General features: G+C 41.6%; 1 protein-coding gene and 1 long non-coding RNA gene across 3 annotated transcripts; one reads left to right on the top strand and one right to left on the bottom strand.

Moving 5' to 3' along the window:
* Positions 1 to 135: 135 nt before the first annotated feature.
* ago4 (argonaute RISC component 4) lies at positions 136 to 27,221 on the bottom strand. 2 transcript variants are annotated; one of them, XM_084380229.1, is made up of 19 exons: positions 27,039 to 27,221; positions 18,716 to 18,887; positions 18,352 to 18,472; positions 17,612 to 17,793; positions 16,466 to 16,602; positions 15,393 to 15,527; positions 14,139 to 14,226; positions 13,827 to 13,974; positions 13,591 to 13,710; positions 12,622 to 12,783; positions 9,590 to 9,738; positions 8,268 to 8,452; positions 7,960 to 8,119; positions 7,439 to 7,622; positions 7,179 to 7,322; positions 6,773 to 6,907; positions 6,560 to 6,661; positions 5,662 to 5,861; positions 136 to 4,200 (listed from the first exon to the last, which is right to left on the bottom strand). In XM_084380229.1, the coding sequence occupies exons 1-19, from the start codon at positions 27,055 to 27,057 to the stop codon at positions 4,092 to 4,094; spliced, it is 2,652 nt and encodes an 883-aa protein (XP_084236355.1). In that variant the 5' UTR covers positions 27,058 to 27,221; the 3' UTR covers positions 136 to 4,091. The 2 variants fall into 2 exon arrangements, with proteins under 2 accessions (XP_084236355.1, XP_084236354.1); XM_084380228.1 differs by having other exon boundaries at positions 9,590 to 9,723; positions 27,039 to 27,155.
* Positions 26,328 to 27,891, top strand: LOC311273265. Its single transcript, XR_014624655.1, has 3 exons — positions 26,328 to 26,499; positions 27,570 to 27,635; positions 27,826 to 27,891. It is a non-coding gene; the product is annotated as an uncharacterized lncRNA (long non-coding RNA).

The raw sequence follows: 27,891 nt of genomic DNA, 5'->3' as shown, positions 1-27,891 counted from the left end.
ATGTACTTGGGTAAAGAATGCCATCTAGTGACAAAACACATGCACGTCGAGGCTTTGGTGTTAATTGTTCAACCAGCTCAGTGAGGACAGTTTTCAACACATCATCTGTCATCATTGACGAGAACACACAAGATGTGTTATAGGCATAAAATACCAATTTATTACTTTGCACATTAACACAAGAATTCCCTGCAGGCTAAAAAAAAAAAGAAAAGAAAAAACAAAAACAAAAAAAAAAGTATTTGAACATGTCACATAATAGCAATAACAGCGAGTGAATGGCCCTCTGCTGGGGGGGCGGGGCCACAACATGCCCCGCCCTCTCACAACCGTTCAGAAAGGGCTACGTTCATTCACAGAATCAGAACGTTCCATTCACAGAAACTGGGACGTTCCAACTCTGTGATTCTTATTGCTATTAGACAATCACACACAGCTTCAGAGACCACTAGCAGAAAAAAACAAAAGAAACAGAGCAGAGCTATAACAACCCCCCGAAAAAAAAAAGGAACCAAAAAAAGGAAAAACAAAATAAAACAAAAATACACAATACACAATGTCAAATTACAAATCCGTTAAGATATAACAATATATCAAAGTGAGAGGAATTTAAAAATAATTCATGCTCTCTTTCTATCGGGGCACAGAAAGAATTATGGATAGTTTTTTTTAAAAAGGTTAAAAAGAGGTAATCCTGCTCCACTGATGCCATGGTGACAGGAGAGCCCCCACCGAGAGGCGTGGCCACAGGTACAAACCAGGAACGAGGAGACAAAATGGACGCTCGCTACAGTAACCTGGGGAAGACGAGAGGGCTCGGGTCTTTAACGCGTCCGTGATTGAAGAAAGTACCTCGTTTGAATTTGAACACAACGCAAAGAGCCGATCCCCTCTCGCCTCAGAAAACAGAGTGTACCTCCCAAATTACTGACATTTGTGTAGGAATCTTTAAAATGCATCTTAGAGAGACTGGACAAATATTGCTAGCCTAAAACAGTCCCACTAAATTGATAAACATTTACCAAAAAAAGCTTTAATATTTTTTTCTTTCTCATAATAAATATGATTCCAAAAAGGTTTTTTTCTTTTTTTTTTTTTTCTTTTTAAAAAGGACAATACTCTGGCATGCAGGCGAGCAAAGTCTACATTTTGTTACTTTAAAGAAAATTGTCTAAAGCCTACATAACTATTCCACCAAATGCACATTCCCACTGATTGATACAAGCAAATAAAATAAACTAAAAATAACAAAAAAATTAAAAAAAATACAGAGACACAATTGCGAGAGTAGACCAACAACCACAATGAGTAGAATTATAGCTTTGTTTTTCCACATTTGAAAACTAGAACTGGGTTAATATTGCTTCGCAATGTTACAAAACAGGGAGTGATCACTGATCTGACTGGAGTTTAATATTGTGAAGGATATAAAACAAATCATTCCCCATTAGAGATGCCAGATGAATATTCAATCACAGCCCGTTTGGCTTGGTAAAACTAGTGCACGTTTTAAAAATTGATCTGCAAAGAGTAAAACTTATTGCATGCAATGCCTCGACGACACCCTCCCAATCCCCCCCGACGCTCTTCACTTCCTGCTTCTCTGTTCCCCGATGCCAACGTCCACGCCTCCAACAGGCAGGTGCTCAAACTCATTTCATAGTAAACCTGTTGCTTTACGGGTGGTTTATTACAAAAGGGCTTCCACTGAGCTGTCCCCCCCTGATGAGGCGTGCACGTCGACCTCTTCCTCCGAACTCTCCCTCCGACACCAGGGGGCACCATTTGTGCAACTGCCACCAGGTTTCATGGTGACAGTGTGCCGAGTGTTTGTACAGGGGGTCCACGGGCAGTGCTTATGCTTATTGTCAATTCATTTAATCCAGTGTTAAAAATGCATAAAAATATGAAACAAACACCGTCAAATAGCAGAGACTTTAAGATGGGTATACTTCAAATACACACAGAGGAATAGAAACCATTATTTAAAAAGTCTAAAAATTCAACTCATTGCCTTTTCGCAGACCGCTTTTTAACCAATCCCTTAATCTAGTTTCACTCTGATTACAATCCCTGATTGTCTCCATCTATCTGATCAAAACCACCTGAGTGATATAACACAGCGGCAGATCTGTCCTACCAGTCGGAGTGCTACACAATACCTCGAAAACCTACAGAGGAAGCATGAATTCATCCATCCTGGGGCCTACGTCTCCTTCTCACCATTAACCAGAATGCTACAAAAAAAAAAGTTCCAACCCAAAGCTCTAACCCCGTTAAACCTGCAGCTCAACAACTGAAGTCTATTCCTGAAGTCGCACTAGTAACTATAACTGGCTTTGCTGCCAACCGTAAAATTTCATCACAATAGTAACAACATTGACAACAACGATAAGAACAACAACAACAACATCAATGGTAAACTACTAATTCTAAACAACAGTTTTTTTTTTTAAGATAACCACAAAACATCTTATATTAAACTTTTACAAATCTGCTTTGTTGATTCGTATGTATAAATGCATAAAGGTACGAGAGATTGAGAGTGCCCTCTGTTGCTTGCCTAGCGTCCCGGGTCAGTGCAATGAATTGGCCAGTATTAACAAGGGAGACCTCAAAAAACTACGTTGGTTTCCGGCCCTTGAAACTACTACAAAAAGAAAACAAAAAAAAAACAAAACAAAAAGAAAAGCAACGTCCAGCCGTGTCATCATATAATCTTTCAGATAATCAGGTCCAAAGAAAAATAAGATCCTGCTTTTCACACAGAAAGCATGGCTGATAAGACCATGCTCTGTGTTTAATGCCTTAGCCTTTTAACAGGTCCCAATGCTGAGCCAGTCACAGGCCAGACCACGGTTACTACTGCTACACATCAGACCTGACTTCACTTACACTTGAAATGATTTAAATCACCTTTGTTCTGGGATTGAACGATGTTCTGGGGCACAAAAGGTGCAAATCCCACCAATCTTACGCTCGCAGTGAAATGCAATTCAAAACATTTCAATTTATAAGCAAACCAGGACTGCTACAAATACCCACACCAGCCTCCATGAGGCCCGTTTAAGTCATATGTCTCAAAGTTGCTCTATAGATGTAAATATATGCTTATATGTACTGTATGTGTGAATATAAAAACAACAAATCTGAGGCATTTACAGCAGTTATCTCCTTGATTTCCCTTTACAATTCAGTGGCCTGCCATGAAACACATGCGCACACACAAACACACTCTCATACAGCAGTACATGTATATACAGAGATGCTCACACACGCGCACACGCACACACGTACACACACACACACTCACATTCACTCACTCACAAAGACTTGCGTATTCTTCGCTATGATGGGAGGAAAGTAGTTATGGGCATGACACCCAGGTCACCTCGCTTGTAAAAGACGGTAAAGGAGAAAAAGTTAAAACACACGCTCATAAAAAGGAAAATATATATATATGTATATATATCATTCTCAAAAGGTCGACACCCCTCCGTCTCTTTTCCTGTAGAGTTCCCCTCCCCACCACCCAATAAACCCAAGACCTTGTGACAGATTTTGCCCAAAGGGGCTTTGAGGTAAAAGTAGATAAGAGTCCTGCTTAGCTGGGAGAGCTAAAGAGCTGCGCTGACACAGACTGTGCCAATCCACTCCCTTGCTCAGTGTATCTTACAAACACAAGAGTGCAGACATTCAAATAGAAAAAAACTTAAAATAATGGCTCAACTTGTAGTATATGTGTGTATGGTTTGTTTTTTTCTTTTTTGTGCACTGGAAACCCTCAGGGTTCGCAGTGCTGGATTGCTGGTTTGAAAGGCGGCTCAATTGGGAACGCTGGTTGGAGATTGTTCCTTTAAAAACAAAAACCTGCTGGACGTCGGAACGCAGCAGATTTTTCCCGTCCAAGAGCCGCTTTGGTGCAGATTCAGAAAATGAGTAGAGTGAGTGTGAAGAGAAAGAGACAGACTACAAGGAGAGAGAGATGTCAAGGAAGAGGAGAGAGTGAGAGAGAGAGACTGGCAAATAAGAGATAAAAAGACAGAGAGAAAAGGGAATCCGCGGGTGGACTGGCTGACGTGCTCGCGAGCTCAGGCGAAGTACATGGTGTGCTGGGTATCATAGTGGATCTGAACTGCCTTGGCCAACGCCTGGGGGTCCCGGCCGTTACTTTGACCCGACACGTGGCTGCCTTCAGCACTGTGAGACAGAGAAAGGCAGAGTTTACTTTGACTGTCAGGGATGATATCACATCACAAAAATGCAGGAAACGGAGGGTGCAGGGATGAAAACTCGCCTCTGGAAACACGTGCCTCTACTGGCCTTTTCTTATTTTATATTATCACTTTTTTAAAATAAAGTGCTTTGCTGAGACAAAAAGAGTAGACCAGAGACTCAGTTCAACAACCAAATCCAAACCAGAATACAGTACACATTTATTTTTAACTACAAATGACAAAGAGGGTCTTTTAAAAAGGGCAATCCTGGTATTTTTAGACCCAGTCATATTGTCACATATTTTGTTGTCCAAACTTTGAATAAGATCATATTTGATGAACCAGAAACAGCTGCTGTAACGTGCTGTTCAAAGCCATCAGACTCCATTCACAAAAATATAATTTTTTACCTCCCGGAACAGAGAAGCTGCCAAGTTGAAACATTTAAAAGACCAGCGTGTGGGATTTAGTGGCATCCATTTCTAAATATGGATCGTATTTTCACATATTCTGGTGTCTAAATGACTAATATGTACAAAAGGTTTTGGAACCGGTTCAGTAGACTGGCTGTAACATAATCCTTGAGGACAAAAGCGCCTGTCATAGTAAGTCTACTAAATGTGCTTGTTTTTGCCACCGACAGCCTCAGATTGTTATTTCAAGTGTCTGACAACATCATGGAAAGGATCACCACAGAGATATCACTTACAGATATGTATCACTGTACAAAGCCACCAGACTCCATTGACAAAAATAGTAATTTTAACCTCTCAGAACTCAGGAGCTGGAAAGCAAAGTTGCATTACATTTCTTATGAAGTCGAAACATTTAACCGACTAGTGTGGGATTTTTTGGCGAATATCTTTAGACTTTTGTCCTATCCTCACATATTTTGGTGTCTGAATGACTGATAGGAAACAAAGAAAATTGGCCAAGTAGCTCACCTTAGTCGGCAGCCACTAAACTGGCTGCAATGGCTACAACACAACCCAAAACTAAGTGAAACTAAAGTGGTTCTGCCACTGACAGATTCAGACTATCATTTCAAGTATCTGACAGCTTTATGGAAAGGATCCCTCGTGAGATAGTCCTCTTTGTTAAGGAATAAAATCCTTTTTGTTTAACCAGAAACAGCTGTTGTATCGCTCTCTCTAAAGCCACCAGACTCCATTAACAAAAACATTATTTATAACCACATTGAACACATCAGTTGCTGGTCTACCGCTGTCTCAATCAGTTTGTTTGTGTTATTGTGCGACTTCGGTGTTTTAAAATAGTAAGTTAGGATCTAAACATATGTGTTACAACACCAAAGGCACACAATTGGTGTTGGTTTAACAGCTGTGACAACACAACTCTCTGGCTTTGGTCCAACTCAGGTACAGACAGGTTATGTCAATTGTCTCCTTTGAACTGAACCCACAGATTCCCGGTGCTGCCTCACCTGTCATGGTCTTTGTCCACCAGGTGATAGCGGGCTCGGAAAGCCACTAGCCTGGCATAGTAGGCCGGTGCTGGGATGGAGACGGAGCGCGTGCAGCGGACGTAGGTGTGGCACAGCTGGTAGGTGAGGAGCTGCAGTTCATCGGCAGTGAAACAGTTGTCATCCCACAGGACGTGGTAGTGGGAAGGACGACTGGTTCCCTGAGAGGAGAAGGAACACAACATGTTCTTATTTCTAAATCATGCCATGTGCACTATATTTACTTGATGACACATACAACCTCCATCTTCTGATTTTTTTTCCAGAAATAGACAGTGGTTCTTTTCAGATACAGCACATGATGTTTTAATTCTCCCTTTTCAGAACACTACCAGCCAATTCACAATAGCTAAATGCGCTGCTCGTTGGCTAAACTGACAAACCAGCATGAGGCATGTTTCAGCGGTCTTAATTTCTTTTTATAACCAGGAATTCCTATATTTTTAACGGGCAGTATCAAGCTCACCAGTACACAAGTTTGGACAGAAAATTTCTTATGACCAAACCAAATGCTGAAATGTGCACAAACCACTCCAAGTTTCTGTTTTCACTTTTTACAGCCATCTTTTAAATGTTCTTGAAAAGACAGCTTGTGGTCAGTGTCTCACTTTAAATAACAGCCAAAAATAGGTCAAAGAAGCATCCAAATCATGCCATTTAGTGTCATTACCCATCATTATCACTGTAACCATGGAGCAAAATTGCCGTACCCTTGAGGACAATTTCCACTGAAATAATGAGTTGTGACCATAATTTCTATATTTTGGCGTGTAAATCTGCCAGAGACTTGGAGAGCTGGGGTGGGAAAAGTAAGATTTAACCCTCATCTCTGACAAGTGCGTGAGCGTGAATCTCTCACCTGAATTCCAGCATGGCTGCACAGGTAGAAGTCGAACTCGGACGGGTGTGTGATGGTGCTGTCCACTGTAGTGCCTGCTGGGACGTTACCGCTCTTACCAACCTGCAGACGGTGATCAATAAGATAATAACTGTTAAGACTCGCACAGTACAGTCTCGTACAATAGAAGGTGGTTAAATACCACGCATCATAGTGGAGCGAACTCCTACTGACCCTCTCGGCTTTGTCCGAGCAAAACAGACGAGTGTGGTGGCGTTTCTGAACCACTATGTAGGTGATGCCCGGCCTGTAATCCTCCTCCAGACTGATGCAGGCCTTCCTGATGGCTATCAGCTCCGGCCACGCAACCTGATAGATACAATACAAAAAAATTATTATAAAAAAAAACACTACACACAGATGAATGGTATCTACTGATACTGAACATATTTATTTCACATATTAATTTAATTTGATCGTTTGTAGTTAAATTTAAAAGTTGAAGTTTTGAAAGACTCCTCTCATAATGAACCACAGCTGCTATTCCAGCCTAGTAGATCACAAAATGGCAACATTTTTGCAGAAACAAGATACAAACAAGCACAAAAACAACTGGTAGAAATTTGCCAGATTGTCTCACCTGTTTCATTTGTCCCTCTGACACGCCCCCACGGTAATAGATGATTCGTGTAGGCTTGAAGCGCGTGGACTTGTAGAACTGGATGAGCAGCTCTCGCACCATGTTGGTCAGGTCTTGGATTACCTCCTGGCTGAAGAGTTGCTCCTGGAACAGACAATAACAACTGATGTAGACTCAAAAAACAGGAGGGAACTATTAATAGAAAACTGAAGTTCAATGGTCCATCAGAATTTTGGGACAAGATCTACAAATGTACTTACAGTCGATGTCACCTGTGACATGTCCTGCCTGGATGTTTGGACACGCACAGTGGCGCAGTAACGGCTGGGGTGGCCATCCATGCTGCCAACCACCGCAGCGATGGACGGCTTCTTCCCGTCACCCGCTGGAGGATGTGTGACATCTGCACCCAGGAAGATGACAGGCTGCTGGAACACAGACGGCCTGAACCACAAACAGGACACACAAAAGAAAGAAAAGAGACTTTACACCACAGGCCTGTGCATCATAATTCTTATTCAGTCAACAACAGCACGACTATGAAGAAAATTTCGTGAGAAAAAAGATCCAAGATCATTAAACAAAATTAATTCCAATAAAATAATTTTTTTTATGAAACTGTGCAGATCATCACTTTAACTTTTACTGTTTTTTACCACATGATTACCAGAGGACTATTTGTACTCAGAAAACATCCGACCAATCTACACCATTCAAAGCCAAGAAGCATTCCAGACTCTCTTCTGGACTGCAGCGGAGAAATAACAAAATCCACTCTGACCTCTGATGAGGCACCAGGACATTGTTGATGCCTCCCAGCTTGGCGTTGATCTTGAGGCACAGGTTGGAGAGGGTCTGAGGGGACGTCTTCACTACGTTCTTCACCTGCACACACTGGGTTGCCATGCCAAGGAGAGTATCCCCCACCCGCTTTACCTCAGCTGCAGACGAAAACGGACACGAACAAAGATTAAGATCAGAAATAATTGAGTTTAAAATTGAATTCCTACACATGTAACCCTCTTCCTTTCATCGTCAAGTCTAAAAAGCTTTAACCTTTTTGCTCATTCACTATTATGGATTTCTTACCATAGACTGGTGTTTTGCCAGGCAGGATGACCACAATCAGCTGCAGACCTACATAAGACATTTTGAGGTGTTTGAACATGGGCTCCACGCTGTCAGCTCCTTGGGCGTATTTACAGAAACATGGCTGGCCTTGAATGGGCATCCCAGCATCTTTGGAGATCTTTCGAAGCTGGTCAGTGAAGCTCCTATTGAAAAATCATTAGAAATCAGCAGCATGAACGTGAGTAGCAACGTCTATCTAATCAAATTAAATGTAAAGTGGGATCAAAAGATTTATTCAACATACGCAAGCCCATTGTAACTACAGGTACCGCAGTGTCTGCAGCCTCACTAACTGCTTTGTGAGGGTACACTGATATTTTGAAGCTATTTTTAACCTTTTAAGATGGAGTAGCATGTCCCAACCACCAAATGGCAGACCCCCAAAGCCTTGTCCTCAATTCCATCTGATTCTGGTATCTCTTTGTCATTTTGAGATATGGCATCATAAATTCAAAACAGCGGGGGAAAGAGGAGATGCACCAAATCCCTCTGGAATAACTGTTGAATCCTCAGAAATCTCAGAAAACCAGACAGGAAATATAATTATTTTTCAGCTAAATAAGATTTTGACATTTTTCTTGGTTATTTTTTTTTTTTTTTCTTCTGTATGACAACACATCTGCCGACTGACTTAATGCACCACAGGGTATAATTCTGCCTTTTTAGATCCTGCCTTATTTTGTGTGTTTTATTTAAAACTTAGTTTTATGAAACAGCAATATTAAAATGGTCTTCAAATCTAATGTAATATAAAATAATCACAATATAGCCTTTGGTGCAAAACGTCCACTGTGTTTTTCTCAGAATAAGTGGATGCAACAGTCACGTTTTATACCGCTGATGGATTAAAACGTAGCTCGATGTGTTTGCGTGCCAACATGTGCTAATTGGCACATCTGAGGCCGATGTGCGTGCCACTAGTTTTGCACGTATTCAAATCATAAACTCAAGTATTGTACAAATTCTAAATATGTACGATTTGGCTAGAAGAAAATTTATGAGATCACCAAAGTTATTCCTGAGGAGGACATGAGTGTCAGAACCAAATATCATTACAATCCATTTAATATTTACTGGTCACTCAAAACCACAAGTGTGGACCTCAGGGTGGAAGCTAGAGGAAAAGTCAGTAGGATACATCATCCAACAACAAGGAACATATTCAATACTTGAAGACATTTCAGTTTGGTGGGACCGACATTAGCATCCCTGGAGCCACGGCGTCACTTTCTCTCATCCTTCTTAAGTACATACTCAAAACAGTTGATGCCACAACTCACTTGAGCAGGTCCTCTCGACATTGTTTCTGTGGAGCGAAGCAGGCCACAGCCCAGACCTTGATCTCGATGCCGGCATAGAACTGCTTCCCTCTCATGTCCCACACGCCCTGGTTGGGCGTGGCCACGGTTTTATTCTGCGGAGAGAGTCCCTACTCTCTTAGTCAACCCCCCGATTGGATGAGCCAATACAAAAGATAGTACAGCCTACACCTTTGATTTTTCTACCATATACAGTCAAACAATGCCTACAAAGATCCAATTCTACACACATAGAAGTTTCAAAGTGGTCACTATGTAATGATGCTCTGTACATTAAATAGTTATCTTAACTGGATGTACACAGTCTATGCTCAGCATTGTGGAGACTTCTTTAAAAATAACGCTCTTTCACATAAATATTCTGGGTTTTATAGCTTCCCGTATCAGGAGTCCTGACATGAACAACGAACAAGTCTAGTGTATCTATTCAAAAGGCACATCATTAGGTGAGTGCTCCCACTCCCTCGAGTGTGGTTGTGAATACAAATTCAAAGAGCAGTGGCTTTCAATTAAGTTAACGAGATTTGCCAAAGGCCATTAGGAGCTTTTATTCTCTAAAACAAGTGACCACGATGAACTACCTGAGAGCTGGACGCAAAGAAACGTTAAAAGCGTCTGTCTCATTATAAGATTGTCTCAAGTAAAAAAAAACTTGATCACAGTTTCATGACTTACAGGTTGTCCGCAATATGAAAACCTCATCACAACGCATGCTACATTTGAAATAGACTGCTGCTTTTCCCATCTCACATTTATATAAATACTTTCTAGTTTTATGTCCACAAACATCAGCATGCCGTTTTAAAATGGAAGGTGTGTTTGCATTCGAGTCATTCAAATGGGAAAAGCTCGCAGTCTACAATTAAAAGCATTTCAGTGGAAGCCGATTAGACCCGATATCCCAGCAGGCATGTGGCCAAACCTTTCAGAGAGAGAGTGTTGTTGTGATAGGATCTTGGGTAAATTAACCAACGTATAGTTCAGGGAGCCAATAAAGGGATTTAAGCTTGGCACTGGCACATAAGAGCATTTCAGTGAAGCACAATCGTAAATGAAGCGGAGCGTATAAGAAAAGCTGCCCCCATACACTGAACCAAATTTCCCCACAGGGATCATTAAAGTTTCATTTTATCCTTGCAGAATCATTCACTGCCTCTGAATGGGGTGTTTTATTTCAGCACCTGTGGTATTTATATTAACCTTTTCAATTTCAGATGAGAGATAAAGTCACATTCACTCCACAGGCTTTAAAAGTTAGTCTTTTAGACAGGTTTAACATTAATGCTGGGTGGCTCAGAGTCTTATCGTCCCCCTGTTCGCGACACATTCACTCTTCCCCCTTTACACAATCCTTGAATCCCAAATCAGCTTCTTATGCGCAACAACCACACTGTAATGTAGGAGTAAAAGGCATGTATTTATGTAAAAGAAATTTAAATAAAGGCTGAAAAAAATGCACCCAGTCACGTCTTCTCTTGACAAGTTGGGTGCAAATGATTTTCTTTCAGATCCTGCTCAAAAATCCTCCGTAGGCACCATCCAATCGGATTTCTCTAAACAGCTGATTTGAGATTCAGAGGGCGAATCTCAGCAGTCTGGAGTGACTTGACTCCTCATCTCAAATTCCTCCACTAACACTCTACTGCTCTACTGAATACAACAGTTGAAAGGCCGAGCTTTCATCTATGTGCGCTCACATATTTCACACTTAGAAGATGTGTCAGTGAAGGAAGAGTATTTAAAGAGATGCACTTTACAGACCACAGAGATTCACTGCAGGGTTATAAGACGGGGCGAGTTCCAGGTCTTATAGGTGTCCGCATATTCAAGTTAAATGCTACAAACAGTCAGCACCTGAATTAACAGATTTAAATCGTTATAGAGTTGCAAAATCAGAGGAGTTGTAGTTCTGTACTTGTTTTTCCCACCATTTGATTTTTTCTGAATAGGACATCCTCTATTCTACTCAACATAGAAACAGGGGACTCTGCAGGACAAATTAACGACCTTTTGGGTTTCTGTTATGGCTAACAACAAGATTTCCAAGAAGTCATGTTCCCGCCCCCCCCCCCCCCCCATCAGCTCAAACGCTCAAACTACCCATGAGCCTCGGCCACTGTTGCTAGGGAGAAGAAGCCAGTCGGAGGCACAAATCAGAGTTGTTCAAAACGCTTTGTTGGTGCATCCGAGAGCAAAACGCTGCTTCATAGATGCTCAATTAATCTAAAATTAACGTGTAATTCCTTTAAGTTGATTGTATTATCAGAATTTGATTGGATGTTTCATGCAGAAATGCACCTTGGGAGTTGTGGTTAATACATGGTTAGTTATCTCCAGAGCCCTTCAGTAGAGAGAGTCACGACAATGGAAGTTCAAAATGCAGATTGTCACATGATTCAGAGACTTCAGATAGTTTCAAGAAGTTGTAAGTGGGCAATTTAAATGCATGAATACAGAGAAACAGAAGTACAATGTTTGGCAGTTTGTAGTTAGTACTGCGGTATTTGCAGCCAACTCTCTCTCCTCAAGGCCTCTCGGTATCTGCAACTTTCTTTTAAAAGCAACCAGATATTTTCTAACACATTTGTTCATCTGTGTGTTTTTATTTTGTTTGTTTTCCTACCAATATGTATATATTTTGTCTTTTAACATGTCAGAAGTAAACATGCTCCAAAATCTTCTGATGACTCAACCGTGGGAATGTGATTTCCATCTGAGCCGTACAATCTCAAACTATGAGTCATCTAATATGGTGTATGGGGAACACGAATGAGACTTTTGTTTTGCAACCAAAAAAGGTGCCCAAAATACCTCCTCCCACTTTGCAACTCTGTATCATTCAGTCAAAAAGCGTGAGCTCAAACGGCAACTGTTTTTAATCTCAAATTTGCTCAGAAGTCAACCTGCATCTTGCCCCGATGTCCCAGCATTCACTCTGTGATGCCCTCCACCCTGTGCGCCCCCAAAAGTGCAGCCCATCCCCAAGTACTCACCCTGCCACAGTCCCTTCCTGTGTCTGTACTCACCCGGCCCCCATATTGTAGCATGGGTGCCGGGAGAACACGGCCCGTCACCTCTGTCATGTCATTGTGCACCACAATGCCAAACTCCTTCAGGTAAGGGTCCGGGCCCCCGACCATGCTGTTACTTTTGACCTGAGGAGGAGAAGGTAAAGGGCAGATGAAGAAATTAGAATTGTAAAGAGAGGAATGAGGCAAAGATGGGACTGAGCGTACAATCTAACCATTGAACTTTTCACCCCATCATCACCAGACTCCCTTACAAATCGTGTGATTTTAAGAGTTGCTGAGGGAGAGCAAGCTTTGTGAAACAGCTATGGCAAATTCTAAATCATTCAAGCATTCTTGCAAATTCGGCATTAAATTCAATACAATCAAGTTTTTTCTTTCCATATAGAAAGTGTCAGTGTGTTGGGGCAGTGCTGTACCAGCCTGCCTGCTCTATGTCAAAGTGTGTCTTACCTCCCAACACACTGTTTTAACTGATTTGATCATTTACACTAAATTTATGAAAGAAGACAACATTTTACTAATACTAACTAACTAATACAGACCACTTCTTTGTTGTCTGTTGAGAGAGTCCCCAGACTCCCTTAAAAAAAACGCTCAATTTTGAGATTTGCAGCGTTAGGAGAAATTTTATAATCTTTGTGAAGCGCTGTCTACAGCACATTCTTAACAATTTGGGCCGTCTTGTTAATTCGGCAAATGTTATACATGAAGATATTTATTTTGTAGTGTATAAAATGTTGTATCTCTTTGTTTCAATGATTTATCTGTATATTTGCATATTCCCGATTAAGAGGACACTCAAGACAAATGTTGAGACCGATGTAATGCCAGGTGTGATTTGATGGGTTTAAAGCTGTGATGGAAATACCAAATGTGGCAGCCTACCAGTTGCCTTTCTTACCACCACCCCAAGACGGAAACAGCACTCACCAGTCTGCTGATCTCTTCCTGTCTGTCGGGGGCTGAGCGAGCTGTAGCTTTGATCATGGTGGATGTCTGGTTGTCTGTCAGTTTTTTGATACAGCGTTGGCCGGCTACTATGTTACAGACCTACAGGAAGAGCAGAAGAAACATTTCATTAAGTAAAAGGAGATGAAAAGGGATTTTTTTGTCTACAAAAAAACTAAAATAATGATTTTCAAGCATCAAAACAGCCTCTTTCTCACCTCCAGGGGAAGGTAGGTGTGCTTCTGTTCTTGCCCTACTTGCAGGCAGGGTAAATGTGGATACTTGAGCTGTAGATTGTACTTCTGCTTGAAATACTGAGCTACTGTGCACTCCATGGCTTGGCCGTTCTCAAGCTGTAAGGGGAACCTGTGAAGAAATGGAAAGTGTGGGCGAAATGTGTGCAAAACAAAAAAAGGAAGACACGACCAAAGCTGGGTTGATTGTTTAAAAGCTTATGTTGTGACTTTTTTTACATACATTGTATTGCTGACACATGAGGGTGAACAAACTGATGAGTAAATGGCGCTTACGTTTGGTGGCTGGCAGGTCGGCGCGTTACATTGCACACACGGTACTTCCTCTTCATTTGACCACAGTGTGTGACCTCAACTTTCAAGCCTGTTTAAAAGACATGCAAGAAAGAATGTGATGAAACAGTTACATTTTACGACCAACTGCAATCTCATATTCTCACATTGCAATCGGATTAAAATTGCACTCTTCCGTCGCTTTACGGACATTTTTGAGAACTGTGATAAAGTTAGACGCCGACAAGGAAAGCCAATTGTGTACAGGGTGTTTCAGCTCTGCAGTTTCCCCTCCACGTTTGTCACAACCCGTCTCAAAACGCAGACTAAAAACAGACGCGAGAGAGCGTACAAGTGTCAAAGGAAACGTACAGTCTGGTTCAAATCTGAAAAATGCCATTCAGTCTTACAAGGTTATCTGGATGTTCTTTGTGTAACAGAACTGAAGAAGACAAACAGACTGGAGCTGCTTGGAATAACATTTTTTTCCAGCATTTAAAAATTTAGCTATGAAAAAAGCACAGGTCTACTGAGGAGATCCCTCATGAATACTTGTGTGAATCTCATGGTCATATTTTCTTATTTGAGACAGCCTAGTTTCTGTTCAAAAGGCAGAAACACAATCCTGCGGTGTGCTGCATTGATGTAGAAATGCAGGGTTCCTGCACCCTTTCAACTGTCTAATTCAAGCACTTTTCAAGAATTTTCAAGCTCTTCCAACACCTTAGAGTTGTGGTAAATTACATTCAATTATATTCCAGGAGCTTTCTCAAGCTTTACCAACACCTTAGAGCTGAGGTAAATTATATATGTATACACACATACACTCAAAATGATTCATGAACCTTTTCAAGGTGCATTTTCAAGCTTTTGCAGCACACGAGTTTCATGTTTCATGTCATAAAACCTGGCCAAGCCAATGCAAAGCAATGACTCAAACAGGTGATTGTTATGAACTGAATGGGGTGAAGCACATTTCAACCTTGAAACCACATTAAAATTCAAGCATTTTCAAGGATTTCCAGCACCGTTACAAACCCTGTGTATGTGCAGTGGTTATCCAGCAGTGGGTGTAGATTCTTTAGTTCTTACAACATGCATGAGCCCTCAGGCCAACACCTTTCTGTAATCTCTCTGGTGAATCTGATACACAGTGACTCACAGACTTTGTGTATCTAATGTGTGCATGTCTGTTAATGTTGGTCCAGCTTTACAGGTTGTTAAATGTCAACATTACGGCTGGTATTGAGTGCTCACCTCTTATTTCCTTGGTGAACTTGACACGCTGGGAGTCGGTTAGGGGTTTGGTCTGTTCGTTGATGTTCTGTATATCCAGCACCTCGCACATGAACTCTATCACAGGCTGAGCACGGTAGAAAGCTGTTGCTGACACTGAGGGGCACAAAAGATACGATGTTATTCAGCAAATCAGTCGTGTAGAATAATACGTAAAAACAAGACAATGAGGCTGAAGCAGTGACAAAAGGAGGTTTAAAGCACCTTCTTGAAGCCATAATGAAAGCCCTGATCTCATCAGCAGCTGCTAAAAAAACTTTCCAGATGACTAACTCGGTCTTGTCAATATCAGTGGATACAAACAAAGTATGCAAACCATTTCAGCCCAGATAACACACCAGATGTTGTGTTTATTAATCATATCACAGTACGTTTCTGTCTCTGATAGAATAAGAAAAAAAATATTTTTTTGGTCTTTGTGTTAAGAGGACAGTTTAACTACTGCTTCACTCTTGGATTAAGGAACTTGCTTAGCACAGCAACACCTTGTGAAATACTGAGTTTTACAATTTCAACTGACTTAACTGCTGTCTAGACAAAAGGCAAACCCAGTCCTGCACTGACCAACTTATGCATTGGTAGGGATATTTTGTTTCAGGTACAGGAGAGACTATACAATCCTGGAAGTTTGATTTGATTAATAGATAGGAGTTTAAAGCTTATCAAATTCCATAACTCTGCTTGGTTTATAATATTTCAGCATGAGGGAGGAATCTGATATCTCTGAGGCAATCATTTTATCCTTGATAGCAACGATCGTGAGATTGACAGCAGGAGAGAAGTGCAGCAAAAGTTGGGACAAGTTCAAGTTTTTTTGGCGGGACAAAGATCAGGTTCTGAAGAAATGTATCAACTGTTAAAGTCTTGATAAAGAAGGGTGCAGCAGATGGTGTAAATAAAACTGTTTTTCACAGCATTAAGACATAACTTTTTTAATCATTTAACACCCACAATAAATATCAGCCCGATGCAGAAAAATGAACGGGAATGTAACAAATCACAGCTGAAGTCGATCAGCTCCAATCAAGTCTTACCATCGATGTTGAGCATCATGTTCCACATGGCGGGACGGACAGACTGATGGAAACCAAACCAAACCTCTCTGCCTCCGCCCAGAGGATGGTAATAGCCCTCCGGAGGGGAGAAGAATGAACGCCCGACTGGAGTATACCTGTGGACAAAAAAAAACACAGCAGACGAATAAGGGACTCAAATAATCACCACTCAAAGCACCTCGATTCTTGAAATGTTGAGTCCTGCAATGGGTCACAAATGGCGAGGTTTGGATCGTGTAATCCATTTGTCTCCTTTTACTGTAGCTGTAGTAAAAATATAGTGTCAGACAGTGGCAGCGATGAGGATCTTATGACTTTGGAAGAGGTAGAGGAAGGTAGAGTTACTTTTAAAAACCTCTATAATCTGTCTGTTTGCCTTTCCACACTTTAAGGCCGTTTCATTTAGGGAGAAATGAGCCATCAAGTTTCCAGCGAGCACTTTAGGAGTCTAAGTTAACAAGCCTAGCCCTCTGGTTTGTACACCAGACTTCATTCAAATATCTGTTTGTTTTACACTGTTGTGCTTACCAGCTGGAAGAACATATTCCATGGATTGTCTGTTAAGATCTTAGACAATTAAGCTGATTAAGATGGTTACATGTTGCAATTAATCCACGGTTCACACGCGGGCTGATCCATAAGGATAAGGGATCAACTACAGTCCGTTCCGTTACACCACTTGTCCACAAGATTATTTTTTTTTATAATCAGCCAATTTATGACACAAACAAGTCAGTTTTTTTAGGAGGAACACTTTAGTAACAGATTTCAAGTTTGTCAGACTTAAACCCTTTTGTTATTTACAGTCCATTAAATAGTCTAAACCCAAAAAAAAGCTATCAATTTGTTGGTGTGATGTGATATGATATCTAAATTAATTTAGAGATGGACACAGATAAGTCAGGAATGCCGTGTCTTTAGGTTCAGCTGTTAGAGTGCTGCACTACAAAAGTCGCTGGACCAAAGTAAGGCATCAAACACTGCAATTATATTGTGCAATAAGATTTGATCAGGGTGACACAAGACAGCAGGAAATTGAGAAATACAGACAAATAAAAAAATGAAAGGCAATAACTGTCAACAGATGTGCATTTGTGAAGAGGCAGAAGTGATGAGTGTCGGTACCTCATGGAAGGCAGATGCCGTGTGATGACATCCAGAGCCTGAACGGAGTCTTCAGGGACCTCGTTAAGGTGACCTGAAAGAGCTTCGAGCAGCATCTGAAGACTGACCACAGACACCCACTGCAAAGACACCTTGAACGTCTGATCTTTCCCCTCGCCAGGCAGGGTCACCTCCAGATCCACCTGGAGGGATTAAAGAACAGAGATGAGCGATAAATACTTAATGGATAAGTTGATTTTGGAAAAGAAGCGCGGCACAGAAAGAGTCATTCATGAGTCAGTTTGTCTTTTACATGACAAAAGATGAGTCAGCATCAAGAGGCCACAAACTGGGGGAAAATTGCTTAATTCTGATGTTAAACTCGATTACTGTACAAGCAGCAATGTGAATGAAAGTCTTTATAACCATGAGTTTTTAATCATGCAATTAAGGTTTTTGCCATGAATGCAGATCTTTTTTTTTAAACAAAGTAGGCATAGTTGTTTTTATATTACTCTAAATTAAACTAGGAAAAGGTTAAAGTAATTATTTCACTATGAAACACCCTGACACTTAACAGATAACAGAATTGCTCTCCTGAAATTAACTTTTCAAATGCCAACTATTGCTCCTTTCATGAATCCATTACAGCTCGTTCCTTCTCCAACATGACAAAAACATTTACAGACCGTTTTAGAGACACACAAATTAATCTGCATACATGCTGATGACACAAAAGGTCACATATTTGAAATACCAACCCTGTCTCTTCCAATTGGCAGTGGATGTGCTGTGTACATGTTCCTCTTCCCGTCGTAGCCAGGCTGTCGGTCTCCAAAGATTTGCATCTTGAAGTGCCGCACCATGGTGTCCACCACTTCCCTAGAAGACGGAGACAAAGGGATTGTAAACAAAAACACAGAAACAAAAAGAGATGATGCAGTATAATACTACAATAAGACAAAAGGCTTCCTTTTCCACATGTCCCTATTCACTAGTGTTTAAAACTTCTTGCACCGAGGAGAGTTTCTGCTTGGAGAGCATCAGCATTTTAATATCATTAATATCTTAGACAAAGAAAAATACACATGTGCATTTTCTGCTCAAACCCGCCGGTGGATTTACCTGTTGACCCTCCGAGGCCGTTTCTCAGGCTTGATGTCGATATCATAGTGATAGACATCAATCTTGGGAATCTGGACCTGGAAATGGTTGGCAAGGAGCCGGATGGGTTTCCCCACCGTGCCGAGGCCGGGACGCCGCGGAGGCTGAAACAGAGAGGTCGGGGCAGGAGGGCCTGGAGAGAAAAGAGAGAGAGAGGAAAGTGACTGGACTGTTGAAATCTGCCACAACAAGTACTTACTTACATGACACGTGTGAATTACCACCACCTTAGAGTTTTTAAGTAGGAATTTACAACATATTGGCCCGACATTGGGAACTTTATATTATCAAATTAGAGGAGCAGATAATATGAGCCCTGCATCTACACACTCTGAGGTACAGTAGGTGGTGGCATGCAGAAGACAGAAGAGCGACAAGCGCAGCATGAGAGCCAAATGTGGTCACAGGCGTGAACTTTTTTTTTAAAGTTGCAGAGGAAGACGACACGATTGCAATGTGCACTACGTGTTCTACAGCAGCTCAGAAGAGGGGAGAAAGTCTACAAGTTTTCACAAACCTTATTAGAGCCTTTGCTCACTACAAACTAGCTTTTCTTACCCACAGTTGTGATTGTGAGTTGTGTCAGTTAATTTATCAGTATTGGCCAGGAGAATAAGTAGTTACAGTTATTGGTATCGGCTAAAATAAAATCCATATCGTGCATCTCTAATTATAAGGGCATTTATTGACATTGTTGAAATACCAGTTTCTACTTTATATAAGAATATCAGCAAATGTATTCATTTCAAAATGTGTGAATCATGCATTAGCAGCCGTCTTCCTCTCAGTCAGACTCTTTAAAGAAATTCATGGATTCTACGCCCATCAAAAAAACAATCAAGCTTCAAATAAAGCATGTTTGGCGTTTAATTTTAATGTGAACAAAGGGGTCGCGCTTATCTTTGCATTACATGTCAAATCATATAGACTAATGTGCGTGGCGTAACGCCAAGCTTGTAGCAAACCATCTCATCAGTGACACCTGCTTGAATGCACTGAAATGGCCTCTCAGGCCCGCATACACTCTTTGATTGATACGCAACTCCGGCCCCTGACCTACATGGGTCAACAAGGGGCTGGCGAAACAATGACCTCCAATTATCTGTCGGTCCGCCCCCCAGCTCCACCCAGACACACGGGGCGCCCACCCCTCATGCGGAGACAAAGACCGAGCTCCTCTCAGACAGACAGCAGCAGGGCCATATGGAGGGGTGCCGCACAGAGTCTGGGATTACCGTTACACACAGTACACACACATGCATCTTACATAAGATACGCATGTACACAGGTAACCAAAGCAGGTGTGGTAGCACGAAAAGTAGCAGGCAATGGAGGAATGTAATGTTTTCCACCAGTTCAAAAGGACCTCAGGCTGCAACGGACCTCTCACATATCAACACTGCTTATTGACATTCACATGGAGGGAAGAAGGCACTGTGATGGCTGCTCTGTCCGTCATATTTTACTTGATCTCTGAAAAAGAGTCAGAAAAATGCTCCAAGAAGAGCCATCTTTTCTCTGAATTACATCAGGACAAAAGTAGATTGAGCTCATAACCGAGGGGGAAAGAAATCCACATTTAAATGAAATTAAAATAACACTGAGTCGGTGTTATTGACGGAGGTTGGAGGAGGCTGCTCAATGCTTTTGTCAACTGACAGCTAAGAGACTGTGGGGGTCCTCCTGAACTCCATGCACCCACACGCTCCAGTTAACAAGTGAAGCGCGAGAGCACGGACAATCGGGACCCTCCCCATCGCTTCCTGAAAACACGCTCCCTAACATGCCCTCATCTAGCCTGGGCCCCAAATCACCTCCCCTTCTCCCTGCTCCCTGCTCCCTGCTCCCCACTCCTCCTCCTCCTCCTCCACCTCCTCTATCATACAAATAAAGCTTTATTATACCATCATTCAGCTTTTCTACACCAATATGTCTATGATACAGTTTCAAGCTACATCTCATGAGAAGCTATTTGTTGCATGTCTGCCTTTCTTTGTCACGACTTGGATTAAAATCATCTGATGATTCAGTCCACTTTGTCCTACTGGCCTTGTTACTGATGGCAACAAAAGGCGTACCGAGTGCTCTACGCCGTGCTGCAAGCTGAACATTGTGTGTCTGTGTGTGTGTGTCTGTTATTCTACATTATGTCTCACAACCACAGTTAAGCATTTCAAGTGCACTGCAATTCAACAGCAATTCAAGTGCATGCATTTGTTGTGCCTCCATTTTGGTGCACTGTGTTAATGGTGCGTGCCGTAAGCTTCGGAGGCAGGAAAATATATGTCTACATGAAACATTGTCCCATTGTTTGTACAAGGGACGGACAAATAATTGGGGTATAATACCACAACCGCCAACTATGATCACAACAATTAGAACAAAGTAGGGTCTTTCATCCCATCTCAAAAGATGACTACAAGGTTATTTATGTTGCAACTAAAAATTGTTTTCATATCGATTAATATTGAAATTTGACCAACAAGCCAAAACCACCAAATATTAAGTTTATAAGGATATAAAAATCTGACAATAGCAGCAAATCCTCAACCTGACGCAGCAGAGACCAGAGAACGTTTGGTATTTTTGCTCAAAAAAAATGTCTTTGTTAAATTGCACTTAAGGCTATTTATTACCTTCTAAACCCCTTTTGAGGCAACTAAATTGAACTCTAACACTTTAAGACCTGCAGAAACCCTCTGTATTTGACTCTGTTCATTTAGTGATTTTAGATTGTGTTCAATCATGAAGAAATCTCTACTTTTCTTTATAATGTCCTCTTAGTAGCCAGCAGATCTGCACCACATCAACAAACCATGAGCGTGTAATGTAGCCAATGTACACTGATGGGACCAATTACTTTGAGCAACGTATTGTTAATGTAACATGACTAATGGCCAACAACATGGCGTGTGTCAAAAAAGACCCATCTTTAATGCAGTATTCTGTTTTAATGGTACAAATGGAGAAACTCATAGGCTCTCTCAAAGCTGGCTATGGTCTACAGGCCATTTCAAAATTGAGAACACAGAGTGCATTTTAAATTGTGGATCATGATTGAGATTAAATAGATCGTGATACTGTTTTCTGGCCTGATCGCCCACCCCTAATGTGTGAGAGGCTCAGCGTGTTCGAGTTCTTCCTCTCCCACTTTCACCAGAGCGGTACCTATATATAAACCTCCTCAGCTGCCACACTACTACACTTAGCAATGTGTGTGTCTCAACATGAGATGCCTGGACCCATCTTTCCCTCCACAAACCGTCGACTACTTACCACAGTCAACACCACAAACCGCAAGGTTTTAATGGCTGCAGGTGACAATTATTTTCTCGATTAGCGGTATCCGTAAAATGTCCTTGAGAAAGTAGTCCTTGAGCCGAAGCTGGTGTCTTTAAATTGCCTTGTTTGTCTGACCAACAGCCAACAAAAGCCAAAGTTATTCTGTTTACAATCACATAAGATGGAGAAAAGCAACACATTCCCACAAACGGGAAGCTGAAATGATTAATTTGATTAGCAAAATAGTTGCAGATTAACTTCCTGTCAATCAACTGCTCGATAAACAGACCAGTCCTTTCAGCACTAAATGAGTTTCTTCATTCAGCAATGTCTCAGTTATTTTATCCATGCAGACCAAAATGGCAACAAGTGAATTTGGGAATGGATACAAATATATTCAGCTGATTGAAGTGAAAGAACAAACAGTGGAGAAGATAAAGGCAGGGCTGCAACTACGGATTATATTGATTAAAACATTTAGTCAAACATCAAAAACAGTGAAGACAAACTTCTTCATGTGTCGTTTTGTTAGAGCAAGAGTCTAAAACTAAAACAGAAATAGAAAAAGAGAGGCTGAAATTAGAGAAAGGTTGGCATTTTACACTTTTTTTTGCTTGTTATCAACTCATTGATTTCTCTTTTTAGCTCCAACTAAATTACATCAAAACAAAATCTCGAAGCAAAAACCAACACGGACGGATACAGAAATAAGGAAGGAGAGTAGGGCTTGGGTAAACATGAGGTCACTTCAGTATTTCGTACCGCCTCTCAGCAAAAAAAAACCGACTTGGCCTAAATTCATGTTAATGAGGATATTTTAGTGCCCCAACCTGGACAAGATGGTCTCAGGGAAGAAATGAAAAATTAACGAAACGCTCCTAATATGAGAAATTTCAAGGAAAACATCACATGACCTACCGACATTTCAGAGTACAACAGAACGAAAGCTATAAATACGAGGATTTTTTTCATCTGAAGGAATGCCACAAGTATATTTCATTGTTCCTTGTAAAACTTAAACGAAAACGTATCATTTCCATGCAAATGGTTTGTTTCACACAGTCCTTGTCATGCATTATTGAAGTGGCATGAAAAGTCTGATTTCTGACAGGAGAACTTATCAACAAAACATTAAATGGAGCTACAATATCACACAAAGAGACCTGATACCGACTCATCAAATGTGGCATTTAGGCCCCAATTTAAACAACCCGTCTAGCATGCTTCCTCCGTAATTTTCTGCTTCTGCTCCAAGTGAGACAGAGCTGCATCTACTTTGAGTCACAGAGGAAGTGAAATTAGCTTTTCCTGGCACAGAAAATGACAGACGCACTGGAGGCCAACAAGTCTTTCTGCTCCTTAAGTAGTCCGAGTGCGTCGTCCAGCTTGGCTCCAACTGGACCACCAGCATCTTCACGGAGCAACACAACACGGCACAAAGATTATCACCTTCCTGATTTATCTCTTCACTGATCCCACGTTTTATAGCCATTAATATATCACGAGCAGTGCACTCATATTCATAGTTAACGGTTTGCTACTCGTGCACTGTGGAGCCCACTAATGCTACGCGTGTCCCTGGTAACCACCGTGTGATCAAGCAGGGAGACAGCTGGGCTTAAGCTAAGCATGAGGATGATGGCTTGGCCTGGTGATGAGTCAGAGACAAACTGCACTGAGCAGGGAGCACACTGACACCCACACCAGCAAATCACCTGGATTAAGGTACAACGCTCGAGTGTGGAAAAGTAGAAGTACTGAGAAAGACCATTCACAAGGAGGGACTATCCCACCCTCAGCGTAGAGATGTTTGACTCCCCAGGAGCAGCTCATTTTGACTTTTACAGCCGAGTTGAAGTACAACTCAAGCAATATTTCACCTGTGCCGTCCCTGTTAATCAGCCAATTCATGATTTTCACGACTGGCAGTACAGCTGATTGCTGAAATAACACACAACACACTGAGATCATCCTCAAACATTCCCAAATTGTCCTCATGTATTTCAGGACGATCACGTATTTGTCACTGACGTTGAAACATTTACAACTCAAGTAGCCTCATCTTTGCCTCAGTTCACACCACCTAGAGTGAACTGAACTGAATTTGCGTCTTTCCTGTGAAAATCTGTGTGCTAGAACTGCACAATTAATCAAAAATAATATGGAAATCGCTAAATGTTCAAGTGCAACATCAAAGTTTTGATAAAAAGGTAAAAGGTGTGACGAAGAAGTATTACACTGAGGTACTGGAGTGCTGCACAGATGCCCTGCACTACAAAACTTGTTCTCCAGATGTAAGAAGACATGTTTGTTTTGTAAAGACACCATAAGATATCACATCATCATGATTTTAACAGATCATTTCAGTGGAAACTATGTACACATGATAATGCTCACCAATTGTAAACCATAATGCAATATCTGTCAAAAATAATGGCATTTGTTTTGTCTTATCGTGCAGCTCTAATTTGTGCCAACTATGGCATATCATCGGCTGATATTGTCCTATCAAAGATATATCTATAGGTTTTTTTATGTTGCCCGTTACGCACTGATATTTACAATTTTATTTTACAGAAAAAGATACCTGGGGTAGTTCAAATTTCCAGTTAGGTTTACAGTTTTAGCGCCCTGATACTATCTCTAGAACACAACCGATATGCAGTTTTTGGAGTCAATGTCAACACCAATATTAGGGAGTAAAACATTCGATACATCAGTTAATACACACGACGATATGTTACAAGTGCAGAATATTTCAACGTTTAACGATGAGCTTAATTATCTAAGCTGAAATCAGTGAACCGAAACAGTAAACTACATTCAACACTTATTGTCATAAATCACTTCAAGCATCGTTTTCTTCACTGTGTTCTTTAAAACCAAAAAGTCGTCACATTGGCCGATATTGACAACAAACACCGGCCGATAATTGCCAAGCGATAGATTGGTCAGGCTCTTATTATGTTAGATATTCTTATTGTTAAACTTTAAAATATCCAGCCTTTGTTGCGCATCGTTGTCACAAGTGTTTGATAACAACATTTGAGGGATTACTACAAAAAAAAGTGTGTTTATCGGCCAATATCGATATCAGAAGTTTTCACTCCCTCAAATTGGCCCCAAAACTTGACTATTGGTTGGGCTCTAGTGCCGACTGTTTGCATCTGAACACCACTTCAACAGTCGCACCTCATGAATTGAAAAAGAATGAAAACAACCACAAGCTTCTTTGTGAACACCCTCCGCTTTCATCACAACCTTCGGGGGGCTCCGCTTTAAGATTTCCAGCCACATTGAAGTCATAAACAATGTGTGTGTGTCCAAAGAAATTCCCTACAACTCAACCAAAGGAAGCTGTCTAATGCACTTTTTAAATTAAGAATTGCAATGTGAAGACTTATACAGGATTGGATTGTATATATAGTTTCTCTATCAGGTCTAAAAAAAGCAACACAACAACAGTTTCCTGATGCTACTCTACTGACTGAAGAACTGAAACTGCAGGATCTTGTTCGTCAGCGTGGAAATCACTTAATACAGCTGTTGCACAAGACTCTCATGAAGATGCACGCTACTGCAGGCCAAATTATGAGTGTAAAAGGCCTGACATTGGTACTGTACGACACAAAAACCACCCTATTTATCATTATCGAAGTCTGCAATCTCAAAACTGTCTCCACATTTATTAAAACATTCGTGAAAATCGGGTAGTATCAGGTAAAACTGGCCACATAGCAGGTGCTGTCATCAAGGTTTGCACTGATTAAGTGTGACAATAAGGCAGTCTTGGCTCATACACACACACCTGTGGATGGTTGTATAATATTGTCATCTCCAATCATTCCCCTGTACTCACACACATCATCATGCATATGCTCAACATTTATTTTTAATACTGCAGCTGAGCAAATGCCCCCTTTAAATAATGCATCTACGTTTTTCCTAATGTCACCACCTTTGTTTTCAAGAGCATGTGTGTGGACTCAACACACACAAAACAACTGCTTCACTGATTCCTCTGCGAGCTGCATTCAATTACACGTGTGTGTAAAGGCGCATTTCACAAATATAATGCAGGAAAAGCGAGGTAAACACACATTTTGCGTGCTGTAGCAACACAAAGGCGCCGTGTCAGTGGGTGTACAGGTGTGTGGCGGATTCCCCCCTCCGCATGCTTCATCGCTGCATCGCTGCAATATAAGTGCCTTTGTTATCATATAGGAGATGAATAATATGAAGCTGGCCCGCAAAAAAATCTGATCGATAAAAGCGCCATTCATCCCTGCGGAAGCCTCGCACACACGCGCGCGCATGAAAAACAGCCACAAAACACGCACGCACCGCTCGTTAAAACGCCACTAACATGTGTTTTATTGGCGTTTATTTTGTTTTTTCCACCCATCGCCTGTCATCTTGGACGAGGGCAGCCCCGAGGAGACGCACTGTTCCTGATGGCGATGGTACAATTTTTTTTTTTCTTTTTTTTTTAAAAAGGGTGCCTCGGCGTTTGACACAGGTGCGATGTTTTGTCAAATTTCGACAGAAATGTGCGATGTCGGTGTCGAAATGAGCTCGAAGTAACGCGGTTTTAAAACGAAAACACGTCGCGAAACAAACATCAACGTAAACACACCACGACGCGGAAGGAAGGAGGAAGGAAGGTCCTAGTTAAATCCCCACTCACACAATGCCAGCCCCGACACGACGAGGCTGTGCGTGCTTCCGATAAATAAAACCGCGCAGACATGACTGGATACCCGATTAAAACCCCAGCCCTCCGCGTAGAGTCGCAAAACGTGGCTTCCCGCTCGGTGTAAATACACTCACACACACAAACTACACGGGCTGGGCCTCGGGTTTGTTTTCCCGTCAGGACGCGGAGGCCTCGCTGCGAGCCGCGGCCCCCAGTGAAGCGACGCATTAGCGCACACGCGCCCCACACACGGCTCCGCTCTCCCCGCTGCTCGCTGCCTCTTTTTTTTTTTTTTAAATGTCTTACCGGGTCCGAGCGCTTCCATGGCCGAGGCCTCTCTCTCCGTCTCTGTCCCGGCCTGGCGGCTCCGTACCGACGCTGAAATTGGGGGCGGTATCGCGAAGCTTAAAGTGGCTAATTTAAGAAAAGGGAATATAGATAGATGCGTGGATGACTGCTGACTGGACTGACTGACCTGAGCTACCGCCGCTGCTGCTGGTTCTGGGGATTTGTAAGTGCGCATGCGCCAGTTAGAAGCCTAGGCGCCCGCTGTGCGCATGCGTAATTTGCTGTACCGCACTGGTAGATCAAATTTTAATGATCGCAGTCGGTGGAGGGGCGGAGGGGGGGGGCGGTGCCTCCTGCATATTAGTGACAGGACACAGTGGAAATGATCGTGAATAGACATCATCATCATCATGAAAGCACTTAAATCATACATCAGTGGCGGTCATTAATACATTAACAACAGCCATTATTGTAATTCATTTTTTAATGTAATGACATTTATTGATGTTTATGATACAAATAAACTGAAAGAAACATGTTTTCCCACAGAACCAAACCTGACCACCCACACAGCTGAGGAGGAGGAGGAGGAGGATGTCGTGGAAGACATTTTCTGTCAGTTAAAGACAAAAAGTTGATGGAAATTTAGCCTTAAATAATTATGAGATAAAATTATGGAGTATGTTTTGACTTTCTACCTCATAATTTTTGACTTTTTATTTGATAATGTGACTTTTTATATCATGATGTGACTTTTTATCTAATAATGTGACATTTATTGAACAAAAAACATCTTTTCCTGCAGAACCAAACCTGACCACCGACACAGCTGGGCAGTTCAGAGGAGGGGGATGTTGTGGAAGACCTTTTC

This window comes from Pagrus pagrus (assembly GCF_965226575.1).
Source record: "Pagrus pagrus genome assembly, chromosome: 17".
Taxonomy (NCBI): domain Eukaryota; kingdom Metazoa; phylum Chordata; class Actinopteri; order Spariformes; family Sparidae; genus Pagrus; species Pagrus pagrus.
The sequence above is the reverse complement of the archived record's forward strand: the minus strand, read 5'-3'. Positions and strand labels throughout refer to the sequence as shown.

What these genes read in the sequence shown, in the direction of transcription:
- ago4 (XM_084380229.1), bottom strand. An exon ending in GTCCTGGTGCCTCATCAGAG is followed by an intron (nt 7,623 to 7,959) that starts GTCAGAGTGGAT and finishes TTTGTGGTTCAG; the next exon opens with GCCGTCTGTGTTCCAGCAGC. An exon ending in GTGGACAAAGACCATGACAG is followed by an intron (nt 4,201 to 5,661) that starts GTGAGGCAGCAC and finishes TCTGTCTCACAG; the next exon opens with TGCTGAAGGCAGCCACGTGT.